At 41.4% G+C, this 21112-nt stretch overlaps 1 protein-coding gene across 4 annotated transcripts in view; it reads right to left on the bottom strand.

The window, feature by feature from the left end:
- Positions 1–1958: 1958 nt before the first annotated feature.
- The window catches only part of asph (aspartate beta-hydroxylase), a 35742-nt gene continuing 16588 nt past the window's right edge, over positions 1959–21112 (bottom strand). For all 4 annotated transcript variants that reach the window (XM_069173333.1, XM_069173335.1, XM_069173332.1 and 1 more), the window contains 8 exons: positions 12662–12751; positions 10985–11065; positions 10726–10793; positions 10398–10484; positions 8422–9109; positions 6182–6235; positions 6001–6048; positions 1959–4845 (listed from right to left, as the gene is read on the bottom strand). In XM_069173333.1, the coding sequence (XP_069029434.1) occupies positions 4838–4845; positions 6001–6048; positions 6182–6235; positions 8422–9109; positions 10398–10484; positions 10726–10793; positions 10985–11065; positions 12662–12751 (1124 nt within the window). In that variant the 3' untranslated portion in view covers positions 1959–4837. The remainder of the gene's footprint in view (positions 4846–6000; positions 6049–6181; positions 6236–8421; positions 9110–10397; positions 10485–10725; positions 10794–10984; positions 11066–12661; positions 12752–21112) is intronic.

The raw sequence follows: 21112 nt of genomic DNA, 5'->3' as shown, positions 1-21112 counted from the left end.
TTTCCTAATCAAGTCCAATCAGTTTAATTAAACACAGCTGGACTCCAATGAAGGAGTAGAACCATCTCAAGGAGGATCAGAAGAAATGGACAGCATGAGTTAAATATGAGTGTCACAGCAAAGGGTCTGAATACTTATGACCATGTGATATTTCAGTTTTTCTTTTTTAATAAATTTGCACAAATTTCTACATTTGTTTTTTTCTGTCAAGATGGGGTGCTGAGTGTACATTAATGAGAAATAAAATGAACTTTTTTGATTTTAGCAAATGGCTGCAATGAAACAAAGAGTGAAAAATTTAAAGGGGTCTGAATACTTTCCGTACCCACTGTAGGTCACAAGATAAGGACACAGGGGAGTCGTCAATTAGATGCGGAAAGTTAAACAAACGGAATCACTTGCAAAAAGGGAGAAAACAAAACAGACTTTTCGGAGCCTGCTTGACAAGAGACTTTCCGGAGCCACAATGCAAACAAGAGGAAGAGACAAATCTTTTTTTTCCCATCAGGCTTATTACACCTCACAAAAATGTTATTAAATATCTGTTTAAAGCCTCAATTATCCAACATTTCACACTGAGTAAAACCTACGAAACAAATTATCTCAAAATTGCACAAGAAGAACTTACCAAAAATGACTAGAAAATAGTAAAAACTCCTTTTCCTCCACTTGGACAAGCTGGAACAATAAAAAGCTGCTTATCCAGCACCAGTCAGCCACAGCAATAAAACCACATGCTTAAAAGTTATGATTAATAACTTAATATGTTATTATTGATGTATAAATATATATATATATATAAATATAAACATCTAAAAAAGTGGTCAAAAGGGCCAGCTCTGTCCTGGACAGTCAACTGGAGTCCATAGAGGAGGTGGGTTAGAGGAGGATGACATGGATCATGACGTCTCGGCCCCTCCATGAGACTGTAGGAGCTTCAAGCTGCTCCTTCAGTACAGCAGGTCGTTCGTCCCGACAGCTGTAAGACTGTTCAACACCAGCATAAAATAATGTAGCGCTGTATGTCATAGCACCTGACATTTTTTACATGTGTATATAGTTTGTGTATTTATTCTAATATTTTCATTTGTATGTGTGTTTTATAATTTTTTTCTTATTGTGTGCACCTTTTTTTTTTTTTTCCTTGTGTTTCTATGCTGCCATGATGACTAAATTTCCCCACTGTGGGGTTAATAAAGTCATATCTTATCTAAAAATATCTGCTGTCTACAGGTCTATATACTGTATACTGAGACCTCACCCAGTTAACTTTAGTTTTTGACAAAACTGATAGTAAGGGCTGTCTGAGATGACCCTGAACTCTGCTCTGGTTGTGCTGCTACAGGCCTTAGACCCTCTTTCACTCTCCAAACATTCATATTCCACCACCACATGTCCTTAACTCTTGTCCAGCTGTATTCTTTCTGATAAAATGTAGTCTTTCCTTCCAGCTGTCACTCATCTGGGATATTGTTGAATTGTTGGGCCTTGAAGAGCTTTTGTTGTGGAGATACTCTGACCCAGTTATGTTGATGTCACATTTTGGACCTTTCAAAACTCTTTCAGATCCTTTCATTTTCCCATTTTCCCTGCTTCCAATACCAAAACCTGACATTTCACTTGCTGCTTATGTATCCATATAATAATAAATAATACAACAGCCACAAGGGAAATTAGGTTGCTGAGTACTTTAAGTTAAGTACGATTTTAAATGCAGGACTTCCAACATATTTCTTAGTTTTTCATTGTTTATGTATTGATTACTTTGATTTAATTGAGGGACTTTGTTTGTTTGTTAGTGACACAGAGACCGGCTGTCACAGCAGTGTAAAAAATACAAAACAATGAGGTCCTGCTTCTCCATTTTGTTGTAGCTTTGTTGTCATGAACGACTCCACCAACTCAGCATCACACAAAAACTTTGTTGATGAAAAAAAAAGAGCACAGTTGACGCCATGTTGTCCCAAACCTTTTATTGCAGCTCCCAGAACAGATCATTTACAGAAACATGGTGCCACTTCAAATCTGCTTTAAACAATCCATCATCACTTCACAATAATTTAATCACCACAGTCAGAGTGTGTAGGACAGTCACAGACCTGCCGGCGGAGGATTCGGATTGACAGACAACACTGTGAGGAAAAGAGGTGGCCAGGTTTTTTAAAAAATTTTCTTCATTTCGCCTACTTGTCATCATGTTTCCCAACACACTGATGTTCGACCTGCCCCTCCCAAAGCAGCTCATGTATCACAACCCTGCACAGCATCACCATGACTCTTAATGAAGAATGGAAACCCGGAGAGTGTTTAACTGCTGCTGCATGTCTGCTGCTGCTGCTACATGTCTGCTGCTGCTGCATGTCTGCTGCTGCTGCTGCATGTCTGCTGCTGCGGGTGCTCTGCTGCTTTTTCTTTTTTTTTTACTTTATTGCTCTTCCTGTTGTGTGATTACAGAATGAAAGTTTGTTCTGAAGTAGCATAAGACCCTCAAACCTGCCTGTCAACAAACAGCTTATGGCTTCGTAAAAAGCTTTTTAAAGCATTTTCAAAAAAATTAGAGTTTATTTTTATTTCTCAAAGTCCTTTTTTAAAAATGTTCTTTTTAAAAAAATCTAGAAGCTCTCTTTTTGATAAAGACTGAAATCTTAAATGTTAAAAAGGTTTTATAGTTCACATTGATTTACAAAGTATTAATAAGTAGAAAAGACCAGCTAGTGTTACAGGAACACACACACACACACACACACACACACACACACACACACACACACACACACACACACACACACACACACAAAGACACAAAGACGAGGTTTTCTGCAGCTACTGCACTCCACTGGAACATGTTGCATTCCTAACAAACTACATGGTTTTTACAGGATGTGAGGACGAGAGACACAAAGTGGGACAGTGACACCAAAAAAACTCACTAATCCCGCTTAATGTTGGATGTAATAAACTCTACATCATCAGTTCTACGCACATTGTTTACTGCCAGTATCCCATTATCTTAATGTGGAGCTTCGATGTCAGCCAATACAAAGTGATGTAGTTACAACAGGGACACAGGAAGGATGTTGACCTGCAGATCTAGCCTTCAAAATAAGAGCTCTTATCCGTCTGTGTTAATGAACACGTTGAGTTGAGTGAGCGGTGGTGTGGAAGATGACGCTACCGCGGATCAGTGATCGAAACACAAACACTAAAGATCAGTTCTGATGTCACGAAGGAAAAGAAAAGAAAGTTTCCCCTTAAAGAAAGACCGAGGCAGTGAAGTTATTGATGATAAAAGCAAACATGAATCGACTGGCAGACCCGTTATGGCCAGACCTCCACAGGAACAAAACACGCGATCTGTTTCACCTTCTGTGAACCAGAGAAAAAGGTATCTTTTGACACAAGTGGGAGTCTGGATCGCACAAAACGCTCCTGTTCTGTTTGAATCCGCCTGTTAGGTTTCTTTAAGGGATCCGTTTATATGATGTGCTGGTGTGTTTGAAGAAAAAAACAAAATGTCTGCGCCGTCCATGGAGTCCTCATTTACATCACAGTTTAACTCAAAGAGCCAAAGTTTAAAGTTACAGCTTCGGTTATTTGATGCTCTCGTAATTATAACAGAAAATATGAAAAAAAAACAAAAAAAAAAAACAGCCAGGAGTCTAAGGAACGAACAAACACACACACACACACACACACACACACACACACACACACACACACACACACACACACACACACACACACACACACAGAGGTTCATGTTATTAGAGAAGACGATGAGGGTTAAACACAGTCTCCAAAACTGCATACCTGACATCTACGGCTCACAGAACGGAATGATTACCAAAGATTTCTCAACACACACTCAGAACATGATCGTCACACGCAAAACACACAATATCATACACGCACAACTTTCTCTCTTAGTTCATGTGCTAGCATATGGCTCTTCATGGAGTCGACACACAGTGGTAGATTACCTGGGTGGGTGAGGAGGGGGGGGGGGGGGGGGGGGGGTGACGGACCGACAACTCTTTGACCTGAAGGAAACACAGCTGGATGGAGCTGCTTTTCTCTACAGCTTTACATCACACTGTAATCAGGGGCAGAATTGATTTGATCTAATTATTGAAAGTGAAATGTTTTTTATCAATCTGACACCTTCTGCAGTGCTCAGACGGAGGTTTTGGATTTTTGTTCACCCAGCCTTTCAAAGTGTGAAGCACGTGAACCTGAACGACCAGAGTCCTCTAAACTCGATGACTGTTACGCAGCCGACTCAAGATTCGTCGGAACTTTGGCCTCATTTTGCTCGGCAACAGATATTAAAACTCCAGGAAGCCAAACGACATTGCTGAGACACTTCAAAATAAAAGTTCCAGATTGGTGTGATGATACAGCTTCGTGCAGATACAAAGACTCTGGTAGACGGGCTTGTGTACGTGCAGCACACTTCCTACGGCCTGAAAACCTGGCCACAGACACACACAACTAAAACACCCTGAACAAAAAAAAAGGGAGACGGGCGCTGTACTGAGAGAAGAAGAGAAGAATAAAAAAAAACTCAAAGAAAACACAAGATGGGTCAAAAACAGGAGTACCGCATTAGTAAACAATTGATCCATCATCGCACACATTTACACTAAAAGGAAAACTCGGAGGGGGGAGGGGGAGAGGGAGAGAAACAAAGGAGAGGGGGGGAGGGGGCGTTGTCATGATGACTCAATCGTTTCTCTGGAGGTGGAGAGATGCATCATCATTCTGAGCGGGGCTCAAAATGGTGTTGATGCAACATCAGTGGGTCCCTGCTCCGTCACCACGGCAACCGCTGTGGCCTTTACGTTTCTGCAGGAGGCACGAACATGATGTTAAGCCTTCAGGTCTCTTCATCTACAGATTACACGGCATGTTAAAAATGTAAACACCTCAGTTCTGACGTTACTGGTGGAGAATCGAGGCGACGATGTTCCGGTCCGATCAGGTCGTCGTGGGTTTTTATGATGAAGCTTAATATGTATCGGTGCTCTTTGCAAAGATTTTTCCCTCCTGATACAAATGCAGCAGGAGGAACTTTTTTGTCTGAATGGATCTAAATCTCAGGGAATATTTGGAAAACAGATAACCTGCAACTATTTTGATAATTGAACAACCATCTTAGTTATTTTTAATCAAAAATGCAACTTAAAAGTGAATATTTTTCATCATGAATGACAGTAAACGTAATATCTTTGGGTTTTGGACTTGTGGTTGGACAAGACAAGAATTTTTAGAGAAATTACAATGGTCATTTTTCATTATTTGATATTTCATACAGAGAAAACAGATGAGTCAGTAACTGTCCTTCATGTGCTGCTAACAACAGATAAAGTTCTCCTCCGTCGAAGCAGCCAAAGTGCAGCTGACTATTAGTTCCACGTTGTTCTGGCCTTCAGCCATCTCCTACCTATTACATAACGTTTCATATTTCATGTTTCCGTTTCTAAGCCACAGAAATGTACTTTATTTATTGATTTCTATGTCACACATGTTTACACATCCTCAAAAGGGAGTTTTGTGGGAGTCGTGGCTGAATAAGCTTTTAGACATAATTTATATGAATAATTTAGTCTTATTAAATGACTATAAACAATCTAAACACTAAGGGATCATCCTTTAGTGTAATAAATGCAGGACTTTGTCTGGCTTTGGTGCTGCATCATGACCCTGTGATTCCTCCCGGGTTCACTGTGGTGGAGGTTTTAACGAACGGCTCTAACATGGTTTTCATCATCTTCTGTGATGGCGTTTTGATAGCAGTTCCTAAGCGTTCCCTGTTTTACTTCCTGTCCTACTGACTGTCCCGCTGTTTGATGTGATCACTTGTTAAAATGTTATGGGTAGCAGAGACGTGTGTGTCAGTAGGACACAAAGGAGCATTACTGAGTCAGTCAGTGAGGACAGGTCACTGCTCTCGGGGGAACGTAGAGAGGACATGATTTTATGCATGACGTTGATGTTTACCTGTGGGCTCCCCATCAATCTGTTCCTCCGTCTCAGCAACCTCCGCTGCTGCAAAGAAAAACCGACACGTGGAAGTTATGACCAAATAAAAAAGAATTCATGAAAACTAATCTGATGCTATCTTCTTACAAATGTTTAGCCTCACCAAATGTAAACAACGTGCATTTCCATGTTTACTCACCTTCATCGGCTGCTTCCTCCACGTCCTGCGCTACGTCTTCTTCCGTCTCTGTGACTGCGGGAACAAAAACACGTTGACGACATTAACAATCATCCCGAAAGTACAACTAACACGTCTTTTTGGTGCCAGTATCATCGTCATTGACACGTTGTCTCAAAAGCAGGAGAACAACAATGAAGTCTTCTTTCTGTGATCGGTGGTGTTGACAAAGTAGCACAAAACATAGTGTGCACCTAAAGGTCCAAGGAGGATGAGGATGAAGAAGAGGAAGAAGAAGACTGCTCCTTATGTTAGCACAACCCACTGTTCAACCTTTTATGTGGAAGAAAACAAAGAGTGGTCATTTTCTTGTGGAGCTGGCAAGTTACAAGACCGAGGAAAACGTTTGGTTGTCCTGGATATCAATCACTGAAAATATTGTCGGCCAATCAAAGGAGAGGCTCATCGATACAAAACAACCTATTGTTGGTATAAGCTACGGTGAGAAGCTAAAGAAAGGAGATTTTAAACTATACTGAGAGTAATATACTCAGTATCTTCTAGAAGTCAGGGGTGCAAATAAAACACCAGAAAAGTGTAAAATAGGGAAGCCACACAGTCCCCCTCCTGGCATTCATTAAACCTCGAAAAGCTCATCTCTCTTCATCAAAATGACATATTTAGAAGATTTTCTGAGAATAAAGTCTTTAGTGATTCATGTGTAACTCTTTACTTTTGTGGATCTATGAATATCCCAATAGACCCACATCTACCTCTTCTTTGCTTCTCTGTGTCAGGCAGGAGTGGAAAAGCTTTGTTACAAAGAACACTGGTGAGAACTGATTAGCTTCAGTCACCGTCTGACATCGTAAACTGGTTCCCGGTCCGAAACCACAACCAGGAGCGAGTTGACTTACTGAGCCAGAACAGCTCTGATCAGAAGCTCTTATAGAAAGCAGTCAGTCACGTGTGTCCGCTCTATTCTTCCTTTTAGTTTTAGATGTTACACGTATAAAAATATTAGATATCTAGAAATTACAATATTGTGCTTCTTTGCTTTCCAACAGAGAATAAGCATGTTTTTTCCAGTTGAGGAATTTTCTCTGTGGAACAGGAGCCTTTTGAGAAGCTCAGTTCTACAACTATCATTTCCACTCAAGAAATCAATGTGCTGTAAATTACAAAAAAGTCTTTTAACTGGGGATCTTAGTTCTGCATGAACCTCGCTGATTGGTCCAAAACATCATAGTTTTATGTGGTTCTGCGGTTCTCTGTGTGGTCCAAACAGCCCAAGATAACGTATGACCAATAATGTCATATCAAAACAATTGACAGTTGACAGTTTGGAGTTCCAGAATCCTGGAATATGAAACTGTTGTGTTTTTTAATGTTGGCAGACTCGTCTTAATAAGAGCTTCAGCCTCGTTGTAGAATCGAGATCACAAAACACAGCAGGATTTTTTTGCTTACCGTATTTTGCGCACTTAAAATCCTTAAATTTTCTCAAAAATTGACAGTGCGCCTTATAATCCAGCGCGCCTTATGTATGGTTACTTGTGCTTATTGATCGATTTTATGTGGTACAATGCGCTCAAAAATCTGTTGAAATGTGTAAGTATGACTTTGGTAAGCAACGAAGCCACTCCGCATTACGGTACTACCTGATCGGCCACGTAACAGGAATGTAATGTCTAAACTAAAAGTGCATTCATGTGAGGCAGCCCGCGCCCGGAGTTTGATTTACCGGACTGTGTTGTTTTGCTTAATGCGCCTTATAATCCGGTGCGGTTTATGTGTGAAACATAGACACGTTAATTCACAGTGCGCCTTATAGTCCGAAAAATACGGTAGTTGGTAATTAAAAATTCAGGCAGCTTTTTGTGCAAAAGAAAACTTGGAGCCAAGAAATGTTGGTCTTGAATAGTGGTATTTGGGGTCTTATGATGGAAGCCTAAAGCGAAGATGAGGAGCAGCTCGGAGGTCTGCGCTGCTTTCCTCTCTGTTGATCTGCTTCCTGAGATGAGGAGAGATCAACCACAACATCGTGGACAGGTCTTTATCTTCAGGCAGAAACAACGCTATAGTTTGAATCTCTCTGATTGGTCTGCTGATCTGATAAGAAACTGAAAGCAATGACTGGACTTTACTATATTCATTTATTAGTATTTTTTTTTTAAATTCTTGATCCTTTTATTTAACTCAGAAACGTATTCTAACAACACCAAACACGTCGACTTTTAACTCCTATCCTGACTGCTCACCTGGTACTGTTTGCTCCTCCATGACTTCTTCTGGAGTATCTTCTACATCTGCTGCTTCCTCTGCTTCCTCCTCTGCTTCCTCCTCTGCTTCCTCTTCGACAGGAGCTGCTTCCTCTTCTGCAGGAGCTGCTTCCTCCTGTGCAGGAGCTGCTTCCTCCTCTGCGACTTCTTCTGAAGGAGCGGCCTCCTCCTCTACAGCGGGTTCCTCAGCAGGTTCGTCCTCCACAGCCTCTTCTTCTGTAGCCGCCTCCTCTTCAGCAGCTTCCTCCACAGGCTCCTCAGAAGGAGCCTCCTCCTCCTCCTCGTCTCCTGCTGCTACGTATTCGACAGGCTCTTCTGTAGCCGCCGCCTCTATTTCTTCTGCCGCTACCTCCTTGACAGCTTCTTCTAGAGGTGCTGCCTCCACCTCAGCAGCAACTTCCTCTTCGTCAGCTGGCTCTTGAGCGACTTCTTCTGCGGGAGCCTCCTCCTCCTCTACAGTCTCCTCCACGTCCTCCTCAGCAGCCTCCACCGCAGCAGGTTCCTCCACCGCCTCGTCGAACATCTCCTCCCACGCAGCCTCCACCCCTGTCGCTGCTTCCTCCACCTCCTCGGCGACCTGCTCGGCTGCTGCCTCCTCTGCAGCCTGGTCGGCCATCATTTCCTCCACAAGCTCCTCGGCTGCAGGCTCTTCCTCTGCTGGAGCAGCCTAAAAACAGAAATTAATAATTGCACACGACGAGAGAATGGAACATATCGGTTAAAAAATGAGAGTAGAAAGCTGCCATTTATTGATTGTATGAAACTGGGTAAATCTAATTTAGTTTTTATCGTCAAAATTCCCATTAACACTACTACGCGTAACTCTTTCTGTTTTGTCCTTTCACTCTTCCTTCGTTGCATTTGATGTGTACTTCTTTGTGCTTGTTTGATTTATATGTAAATTTCCCATTTTGAAAAAGCCAGATTAAAAACCTATTTGAAGAAAGGGTTACACGAAGATGGAGCCAATAACTAAAACCAACGCGACAGTAGGATGCGGTTTCAGCTGATTACTGCCTGTACACAAATCTGTACGTCTGCTCCATGAAGATCTTCAGACTGAAAAGTTGGAAAAAAATTTCAGTAAAAACCTACTCAGAGTTAAAGAGCTGATGTTCTGTTTGGCAGCCATATTATAGGTCTGTTAAATTAGAGCTGACAGCTCTGAAATGTAAACAGAGATTAGAGGAAAAAACAGAATGGCTTTTTAATAGAGACTTACACTATCTTTACTAGACCTGCAGGCACCTGTTAGCCATCTACCAATAGCAAATAGGATCACAGCAGATATACCTGTTGAAGTTATTTCATTTGTATATCATTTGTTCTGCAAAAATACTGCTTCAGGGGACATCTCTCTAATTCAGAATTGAAAATTGAATGAATTTTATTTTTCATAAATATTTCAATATATAAATAAATAAATATTTCAGAAGGCCTGATGTCAGAAATGTTTCTCAGAGCAACACAGAAAAGCACAACTCATTTATTAATTGGCAACAGTTTTTTTTTATCCTGAAGGTCAAACTGACCCGAGCATTTTATATTAATGCAGTAAATATACAAACAACAAGTTTCTTCATTCATACCAAAACCTACCTACCAACCACTATGAAACACAACAGACAGAAGTTACTGAAAAATATAAAATAGTAGGAAGCACCAGTCTTTAAAAAATTTAATTGGGGCTTCGCACATAATAAAAAGTGACAAAACTAAAATAAAAAGCTAAATAAGTTTCAGGGATTTCTTACCAGTCGAAATATTTGGTAAACTGATTAGGCATTTAAGATTGAGTCCATAAACACAGCTCATAAATCTGAGTTTGAGCTCATCTGTCTTTATCACTTGACATAAAACCTCCTGTTCCACCACAACATCAAAATTATATTCCATCTGCAATCATAATTGTCTTAAGACATTATGATTCAATAACAATAATAAAAACTTCCTACCTCCTCCTCCTCCTCCTCCTCAACAGGTGCATCCTCCTCTACAGCAGGAGACTCCTCCTCCAGCACCTCAGGATCTTCTTCAATTATCTGAAAAGGAAAACACAACCCAAATATTACCAACAGGTTCACACGCAAGTTGGTCCAAATTGAAAGTGTTAAAAAAAAGAAAAAAGAATTACATATTAAGCTGCTTGTATTCAAGATATTTTCTCATCTTTAATCAGGGCAGTTAAAAAGGATTGGGGCCTAAACACCATCTAAAAACGGCGTTCTGCCGTTAAACCGTTTCACTGATGGTTTCATAATCGATTATTTAATGTGTACCAACCTCAGGAGTCTCCTCAGGCTCTGGTTCGAGTTCTGGTTCTGGCTCAGCTACTACCTCCGGTTCAGGGACTAAAGGAGAAAAGCAGAGAGTTGGACAAATTCTCCTGATGCAAAATGCCACGTTTTAAAATCTAACAATAAGCAAATCTTAACAGTCACTCGCTCGCAGCGCGCGCGCGCACGCACGCACGCACGCACGCACACACGCACGCACACACACACACACACACACACACACACACACACACACACACACACACCTGGAGGTGGTACAGCTATGTCCTCTGCCACAGCAGCTTCAATCACCTCTTCCACCGGAACAGGGTCCGGCTCCACGATGTCTGAGGACAGAAGGGCCGCATGTTGAGGAAGGTGCGTGGGATAATAAACGGGCACTTTAGTAAATCATTTTTCTCTGAGTAAACTGAATAAAATCATCTTTTTTGAATCCGAGGACTCATGTCAATGTACGAGTGTTCAGATATGCTGTTACTTTAAAACAGGAGAAGAATACATTGCGCTGATGTTCAGTCAACTTCGTGCTTCTATTTTATTTTGGGGTTACATTTTTGTTTTTCAAAGACCCTTATTAAAAACAATGTCATCCTCTACTGGACCTGCTTTTCTCACAGCACACATTTTGGACTCTCAGTGTCAGACGTGCGTGTGTGTGTGTGTGTGTGTGTGTGTGCGTGCGTGCGTCCGGCTGCGTTGCTGCGGCTGCAGGTCCAACCTTTGAATCAGTGAGTTTCTCTTTGATAACAGCCATCAGTATTGAATTTATTTAGGTCTGACGTGTGATGAGTTGTAAACAAAAGAGCTGTCAGGTGGTTTTTGTTTACCCTCGTACAGCACGAGACAAATGCACTCATCCCACAAGAACATGTGTTTGATGTTGATTAAGAGAAGAAACTTTCTGTATTCACCCACAAACGTTACAGAGTCTGTCTGCTGCGCTCCGTTCACCTAACAAGAGCAGTCCTGGAACTTTTTTTCATTTCCCTTCATACCTTTAAATCATTAAATATAATAATTTGGAGTTTTATACTTTTCTTTTATGGTCTACGGACTTAAACAACATACTCTGAGAAAGAGCCACATCATAAAATCAAATCAAATCAAGGTATGTTGCTATAAAACTAAATAAATGCTGTGTATTCACCAAAGTAAAGATCGACTTAATTGTCTAACGTGAGGGCAACACACAGCGGAAGAGGGATGATGATGATGATAATAATAATAATAATAATAATAATAACACGGCACAGTGGTGCAGTGGTTAGCATTGTCGCCTCACAGCAAAAAGGTTCTGGGTTTGAATCCGGGCCTTTCTGTGTGGAGTTTGCATGTTCTCCCTGTGCCTGCCTGGGTTCTCTCGGTACTCCGGCTTCCTCCCACCATCCAAAAACATGGATCTCAGGTTAATTGGTGGTTCTACAAAATGCCCTTGGGTGTGAATGAGAGCGTGAATGGTCTTTGTTTCCGTCTGTCTCTATGTGTCCCTGTGATGGACTGGCGATCTGTCCAAGGTGTACCCTGCAATCACCCAAAGTGAGCTGGGATAGGCTCCAGCCCCCCGTGACTCTGCTCAGGATAAAGCAGGTATAGATGATGGATGGATGGATAATAATGACTGCTGCTTACTGTTGAGGTGCATACGAAAACTTCACCAGTCGTGTGTTGAGACGAATTATGAACATCAATCTCTTTCTCTATCTAGTATCGAGTCTTTATTCAACAAAAACACACATTTTATCAACGTCTGTTCTTTCCTTCCACGAACATGTCTTCACAGTTCACACGCTGCCGCACCGTTTCTGAGAACTGAGCGAGTGATCCTGTGAAGATCTGTTCCCACACACCACCTGTGTTCCCTCTTTATCTCCCGACATGTTTCTGGGACAAAGTGCATGTGTGCATTTCGACATGCGTGTTACCTTCTGGTTCAGGTTCGAGTTCAGTCGTCTCCACGGGGGCGACAGCCTCTTGGCGACGGGACGTTACCACAACAGCTCTCTCTTTCAGGCCTACACGAGACGATGCACAGGTTGTTGGCAGGAAACATACACATGGACAGGATGTGTGTGCAGTCCTTCAATTAGCACATAATGCAAATCTTCATTTCACATTAAGTGGCTGCAAGCTTTTTGGAGGAAAATCTGATTCATGGACATAAGTCATCCAAACAAACTCATGTATTGCTGGATATTTATGTGTGTATGTGATGTACGTGAACGTGTGCATAGAAGATTGTGTGTCACAGAACATCAGTCACATAAAACAGTTCAGGTTTGGGTTTCCTTTGCTGACTCTCAATTTTAATCAGCTTGTGAATAAACATAATGTTGATATATTATATGATCTTGAACTAACATTAAACACACTAATAACTCTTCTGTGGCCTCATCAGCAGTACTGAAGACATCTTTGGTTCATATTTTACTTTTAGAAAGAATGACATTTGCATCTTCTTTGGGACAAATCAATTTTCTCTACATTTTAATAAAAAAATAAGTTTTTTTTAATACTTAATGCTGTTTGCTGAACTGTTAAATATCTGGTATTCAAAATAGGTGAATTTAGATGCTGAACTAGGTTATAAGGATTCCCCAATATACCAATGGCATCAAGGCTAAATAGATAAATTGAAAACAAACAATTGTACGTATGGTTTCCTTCAGTTATTGTTTTGATTACATCTGTGCTGTTTTCTGTACACTTTTTTCAGGCAAACATTTAGTCCTCGGAGAAACAGCCTAATAATCTTACAAGGAGAATTTGCTTTCATACTACAAAAAAAAAAGGACCTACAAGGATCCAGAAACTTTATTGACAAAAGAAAATAACGTGTCATCGTGAAACACAGACCTCCCTAAATAAATCCCTAAACCTACTGCAATCTACTCACATCTAAATATGAATATCACCAACACTAAATACATCACACTGATTCTTCAGTTATTTCTATTCCCCGACATTGTTCTCCCATCCTTCCTAATAATCACATAGTCTCTCAGCCTCGTAACAGAAACGGAGGCCACAACACTTAAACCGGTGACTCCCAGCTGGTTGGTGCACAAACCAGCAGCGTAGCAGCCTTTTTTCCAGGACCTTGGCTTTTTAGGTTGCTGCAGTGCACTGAGATTCTTCCTTTTGTGAGCAACAGGAAGACAAAAGTAGCTGACTCACTTCAGATCATGGAAAAATGATCAAACCAGTAATTATGAAACAATGTTTTAAATTCATCAACCAAAACACAGAGAAAAATACTTTTCAACCTTTTCAAAAGAGCAACAGATTTATCGCCTTTTTCCTGCTGTTTAATTAACAGAATAAAGTACTTAATGGCCTTAACTACACATTATTTTTCTCAACAGATAATAAACTGATACCTTTAAGTGCGCCACGATTTAACAACTGAGAAATGTTGATCAGTAAGTAAACGGACTGCAAGTCAAATAGGGTCCAAGTATTACTTGAAATACATAATTAAAATTGTATTACAGTGTTTGATAGCAATGCATTACTTTGAGAAATAGACTTTTTTTTTTTCTCCTTCTTCTCTGTAAATGCTGGATGTTGTCTAAGCAGTCTAAAATGAGCAATATTCTTCTAAAAAAAAAAATCCAAAATAAGAAAACTAGAATAAGAAACAAGTTTGTGAGTCTGATCAAACATTTGATTCCAGCTTTCAGGAAGTTTTTGGTACTTTTTGCACATTGTGGTCAGAACCATGTGACAATCATTGCACAGCCCTAATGTATAAAATAGCCAACACTGGCTTCCTATGGGATCGATATATCCCTTTGAAAACTAATCACAACTGGCTTAATTTCTTCCCTCCTTTATCAGATTTGTCAGCTCTGCTTTTCTTTGTCTTTTCTTTGCCAGACTCTTTCCCCTTTTCCTTGTCCTCTTCGTGTGCTTTCTTTCCCTCCCCATCCACCTTTTTCTCGGACATCTCTTCTTTCTCTCCTCCTTTCTTCACTCCTTTCTCCTCCTTGCTCTCCTCCTCTTTTTTCTCATCCAGTGGTTTGGCCTTTTCATTTCGTAGTTTCTCCAGAGCCTTCTCTGTCTCGTCTTTCTCCATCTTCTCCTCCTCCTCCTTCAGCCTGGCGGCCACTCTTTCCCTCACTCTGGCTGTTATTTCCTTCCTTCCCAGGTCCAGCTCCTTCTCCTCCTCCTCTTTGGCCAGGAGCTGCCTGACTTCGGCCAGAGCCAACTTGGCAAGCTTCTTGGACTCCACACGTTCATGGATGATGGCCAGCTGCTGCTTTAGAGCCTCCCGGAGCTTCCAGCCCACGTCCTTGGTTGGAGAGGTTTCTGGGACGAAGGATCGACAAAACTTGTTTGGCGTTTCACCGCTTGTAAAGTCGTTAACGGGTGAATGGCCATGCTCGGAGTCACTGTTATTGGACATCACCACACAGCAGGCAAGAGTACACACATCAGTGGATAAAACGAGGAACACATTGATCCTGAGCAAGACCACTTCCATGCCGAACTCCTCTTATAATTTTCTACAAGCAGTGTGAGACTGAAAAATTTACACCCTTCTTAAAAATGTACTAACATCAAGTTACCCCAACTTATTGCTCAGGTTTAATGCAGGATTCACTCTTCAAGTGCATGCACTAGATTAAGCCGTAAATCTCCGCAAAGCAACCTCTTTAAAAGAAGGTAAAAACTCAGAATTTATTTTAAAAGAAAATAGTTTATTTATAAAACGCAGGGTTTTAGTTTATCCAACAAACACACACTCCGCTGGATCCAAGACCACATGGAGCTGTGAGTCGGTCAAACCTCATCCATTAGTCTAGCCCACATCGTAACACAGCACAGCGTCATGCATGTGGCTGCACGGCGGTACCTTTCTTAGCTCCTCTCCTGGCTTCATCTCCAGGTTTTTCATCTGATGACACACACAAACAAGATGAGTGTTATAACACTCAACTCGGAATATTTGTGTCGTTGTTGTATACCATGAAGCGCTCAGTCCATTTACAGAAGGGTTGGTCCAACGGCAGCTTACACTTTTATACACCAGCTACTTAAACAGCTTTATACACAATCAGGTCCACTAGAAATGCATTTGGATGCAATTCTCAGCCTCAAGTTGCAGCAAAGCAACAACTTCACTTGGAACTGGAACTTTATGGTTCGTTCAGGCAGCTGTGAGGTGGGAAAGTTCAGATTTGGTAACCTCCGACTTCCCAGTTGAGAAAGTTCCCATGACGACAACAAAGAGGCAACATGGCCGCCTGCAGGAAATCTGCTCTCTGAATACAGAGAAGTGACGAACAACCTCGTCATCATCCATGTTGACCATCACAGGGACGAAACCGAGTCATTTATTATTTGTACACAACATTTATATGTGTTGTTTTTGGCAGATAACGTTTAAAACATCCAGCAAACTAACCCCAATAAAGTAACGGCCATGTGATACCACCGGTCGTTGTCAATCACTATAGTAACTAGTATTGTTTAAATGCACAACACCCTGCTCTACCTATTATGAGCAAGTCTATATCTCCCTTTCATCACAAGCGTTGCCATGTCGACTGACGTCAGACCGACTTCTGAGCTCTAAATAACCTCAGACTTTCCTAGTTGGAAGTTTCCCAGTTCGACATGCGTGCAGGTGATTTCTCCCACTCGGAGGTCGGAACATTCCCACTTCCCGGCTGCACCATTACTATACATCAACGACAGAGTAAGCTGGATGACAGAATCTCACTTTGCATGGTGTTGCACTCTGAGCCACATTAAAATGGACACAGGAGACTGTAGCAGAGTTAAGACTTGGCAGACCAATAATCCTCCACCGTGACAACAGCGACCATGCAGGGAACCAACGCAAGATGCAGAACAGTTCACAACCTAGTTGAACACAAACTATATTCTCAGTTGTACTAAATGACGACTGAAGTTACAGCATCATCCGTTTTATATATTTTTTTATAAATGGAACAAAACAAATTTACGATTCCTTTATGTTTCTATGGCTTTATGACAAGGTAGAGGAAATATAACTATACCATATGAGCTCAGTCAAAACATAATAGCCATTCAATACTGGAAACAAGCCAGTGCAAGAACGTGTTATTATTTGTTCGTTTTTCAGATTTACCACCTAGTGTCCATCAGCACATCGACTCCAAGCAAGTATCACAAGTAATATGTAAAGTTGTTTTTTTTTCTTACTTTGCCAGTATTTGTTATGCACTAGGCTTAATTCCTTGTATGAGAATTGAAAATAAATCCGATTACAATGTGCATCAGCTGGACACAAACCAGGTCTGCAGGGAGAGGGTCCATTTTTCTTCCAAAAAGTGTTCATCCAGTATACTGTTAAGCTTCTATAAAGAGCGCAGAAAAGGAGGATTACCAAAAAGTCAAATTTAAAACGGATAAACTCAGGTTATTGATAGAAACTGACATTTTTTTTTTTATCAGTTATTTTTTTATCGGATATCTGAAGTTGTGGTAAACAGACTGACAACTGTGACAAACCCAGCATCACACATTATAACTGCTTAATAATTCTACATGTTAGATGTAGGGGTGATTGGAAGCAGACTGGTTTTCAGGCTGACTGCATACGGCCTGAAAGGAGGGTTCAGTGTTGGTGGGTTAAAGTATTTTTCCGTGTTAGGTTTTTGTGCTTTCACAGCATCTTTGAGGAAAGCTTTTCTACAAAGTTAAAGCTAGAGTCACTCCACCGCAGAGCAGGAAGAGCCCGTCTTCTGAATTCAGAAACAGGCTCTTCTGTTGACACGGAAACACACCTGCTGTCTCACCCACACGACAGAACATTTGATATAATAATAATAAATAATAATTTAGTGAGTCAGGTGTGACGAAACAAACAGGCCTCATCTCTGGATGAGCTCGTTGTGAATTAACATATCACGCCCTCCTGGGGCAGCACGCTCCTCTGCCCTTTGACCTACATCACAAACACTCTTGAACAGTAAAGCCTGTGCATAGACGCTAATCTAAGGATTAAATAAACAGGTTTTAAGGTGCCGTTGCTGACAATTACAAGAAGGTGTAAGACGCTTGTATTTATTATGTATCACGGCAAATGAGGAGGATCTGACAGTTACAGTAAAATATGCATGAAGCAGAAGAATGGCTTAAACCAATAAAATAAAAACACCAGAATGCATGACCTGATTAATGACATGTGATCACGGGGCTTTCACACATATAAGGGCTCTCCTTACTTTGCTTTATATGGACGCAAAAAGTATAAATTCATGTTTAAGCAGTGAGTTGGTCAACAGAGCTGTGAGGTAAAGAATGTCATCTGCTAATGTCAGTGAAGGATGGAGAGCCAATGTTTGTCCCAAAGCCATTCTGGAGACCAACCGTTCATTTAAAAAATTTAATCAGTGCCAGTGGGAAGGCTTGTGAGCACGAGGTCACCAACAGCCACCTGATGCGTCGGGAGAGAGCCATGTCGGTACGCTTCCTTTGGCGTGAAGTTGTCTGCAGCATTGTGAAGTGCAGTAGAGGTTGTGGAAAGAGGCAATAAAGTGTGCTTTCAACCTGTTGGGTAGATCTTTTTTTTTGTGTGACTAAGCTAAACTAATTCACATCTGGCTGAGATCCATTTCAATGGAAGCGAGGCCACCTGGAGAGGTGGTCTTCACTTCCTGAAAGCACTCTGGCTGTATTTCACATATTTACACCTACATTACTCCTGTCCAGATTGTACCAGTAGTAGCAGGTGGAAAAGAGGGTCCAACACAAAACCAAGAGCCTTACACTTGGAGAGGTTTAAAAAAAAAAGTACAAATTCATCCTTCGACAAGAGTCCAATAGTCTGTATGTTTTCAGCATCAGTTTTCATGCCATGCAGCAGTTGGAAAAACAAAAGGCAAAAAAAGGTCCAAGTGAAAATGATCTTTGCATTTTGTGTTGTTTTTAGTGTTGCAGGGTGTCACCAACAGGGTTATGCAGAAAATGTAGTAATAGATTAAAAAAAAAAAAAAAAAAAAAAAAGTTCAAGAGAGAACTTATAAAAGTGTTCCTGAGTATAATTTCCATATCCAGGCAGAGTAATCAACATTTTAGAAAATACTTTCTGAGGGTTTCCCTTGTTTTGAGATGCTGCTCGATACAAAAATGAAATTTGTCAAGTTTGACAGTTTTTTGTGATTTACGGTAGATGAAACCTGGAACGGGAACCAGGGTAGCGGGCCAACAGCATGCAGCTAGATGGGAAATACAGTACCGAGATCCAAAGCTACTACTTGAGTAACGTTGTCAAAACCTGCAAAAGTAAACTGAGAAAAAAATATTGTGTAACAGTTTTCACAACACTGTAGCTATGGCTGCGGGGAGTTGGGGCCCTTCAGTCGAAAACAAGACTATAACAGGTTTATCGGGCTGCTGCAGTTGACCCAAAGCTATTGGTTATGGAGGCCGACAATAATGATCTTCTGCCCCTGATTTCCATCATCTTTTGCTCCTCTTCTTCTGCCCGCTCCCTCATCCTCATCCTCCTCGTCCTCCTCTAGTGCCGCCACGCCTCCTCCTGAGGCACCGTGCTCTTCCTCCTCCAGGGACTCCAGCGGGTTTATCAGACCGTATAGGAAAGTGAAGAAACCGTTTAACCAATCAGAGCCGCCCTCCTCCACTTCTTCTAACCAATCCAGAACCTCGGATTCACCCTGACCATCGCCCTCACTGGTCAGGCCTACGCAAACAAGAGGGGAGGAGTGATGGAAGCATGGGGTGGATGAAGGGGAAGTTGGGGAGTAAAACATATGGAGGGAAAGGATGGGAAGAAAGTGGGGGAAAAAACTAATAGAAAAAGGAAAGGTGTAATCAAATGAAGAAAAAAAGGTGTACTGAACAGAAGAACAGAGGAAGAAAGAGGAGGAGAAGACAAAAGAGGAGAAGGTAAGAGAAATTTTAAGCGTAGGTTAGGCAGCAAGGGAGCTACTCAGGCTCTATCATAAGCAGAGTTGGGCTATCGGCACATGATCAACACAATCACTTCATTCCATTTTGAGACGTTATTTCATGATGGAGAGCAATGATCCCAAACAAGGTTTCAGTGGCCAATTTGAGACTTTTTGTTTAAAAAAATCTTGAATCATGTGTAGACAGCTTTTGCATCATAGTCACAGAGTCAGGAACAGCAGAGGAGGAAAAGCTGAAGCTAAAATTCCATTAAACCGTTTTTCCCTCAAGAGAAGCTAAAACCAGTGTTGTATGTACACAGGCCCCGTTCATACCTGGAATCAACTGTGTGGCTCAAGTGACCACGAGTGATTGAACTGGTGTGAGGACAAGATAGCGGCGTGAACAGTCCAAGCGGTAACCAGCAGTGACGTCACCATTGGTTTGCGAACGACCATTATGAAGCCTCCAATTCAGATTCTGTCTGACTGATCTGATTGGAAACCTGACGATACTATGTCCCGCCCACCGGTAGCCGTAACCTGACTGCACCACAAGCCTGTCAATCAAACAGACACACCCCCAAAACACAGCTTTTTGAGGCTATTTTCTAATTAATGAGGGATTGTTTTCAGATGTAACACCAGAAAACTAATAAGGAGCGACTTTAACTAGCAACACCGAGATAACTGGTTGAAAAAATATATTGACTTTGAATTTTGTAAAAGAAGTTGAATGGGAGTCTATGGAGCTTTTTGGGGCCAACCTGTGATATTGCATCTTAAAGCACTTCCGGATCAGAAGTTATGTCTGCATTTATGTTCATGACAACTGGTGCACAAAAAACTAAATCTTAGACAGTCACTGTTCTTGTGATTTGGAATTCCTGTCAGGTAACGCAAACCCATCGACCTTCCATGCGAGTTAACCGCAGACGGTCACAGCTGTTTACATCCCACCGGATGCCGACGCCAGTATAGCCCGAGGCTCCCTGCTGGGAGTGATAAATTCAGACCAGAGCACATATCCTGAAGCAGCTCACATCACAAACGGTGCTTTCAATCATGCAGATTGAAGGATGCATAAGATGTGCTACGAGGGGGGAAAAACACTGGACAAGGCCAACATTCAGAGCAGGTTCAGGCCAACTCCTTCACCACATTCAGGCCAGCCAGACCACCCATCTGCACTCTTAACCTCCGCATAGACCCCTGTCAAAAGAAACGCTTAAACCACCCCAACAAAAAGATAAAGGAAGAATCAAGGAAGTGAAGAGCCTGCTTGTATGCATGGGAGTGTGCACTATTATGACAGGAAGCAAATATAATCAATTTGTTAATTGTTAGGTAATTTGAGTAGGAACATTGCTAGACAGAAACTTTGAATGTAGGCTGGGGGGAAAAAAAGAACTTCCTCTCTGACGGAGGATGAACTTCGATAAGACAGCTGATACAACAGAGTTGAAACTT

The sequence above is a fragment of the Embiotoca jacksoni genome, unplaced genomic scaffold (genome assembly GCF_022577435.1).
Source record: "Embiotoca jacksoni isolate LCO1_2020_lvr unplaced genomic scaffold, fEmbJac1.0.p SCAF_59, whole genome shotgun sequence".
NCBI lineage: Eukaryota > Metazoa > Chordata > Actinopteri > Embiotocidae > Embiotoca > Embiotoca jacksoni.
Note: the sequence above shows the minus strand (reverse complement) of the source record. Positions and strands in the feature narration are given on the sequence as shown.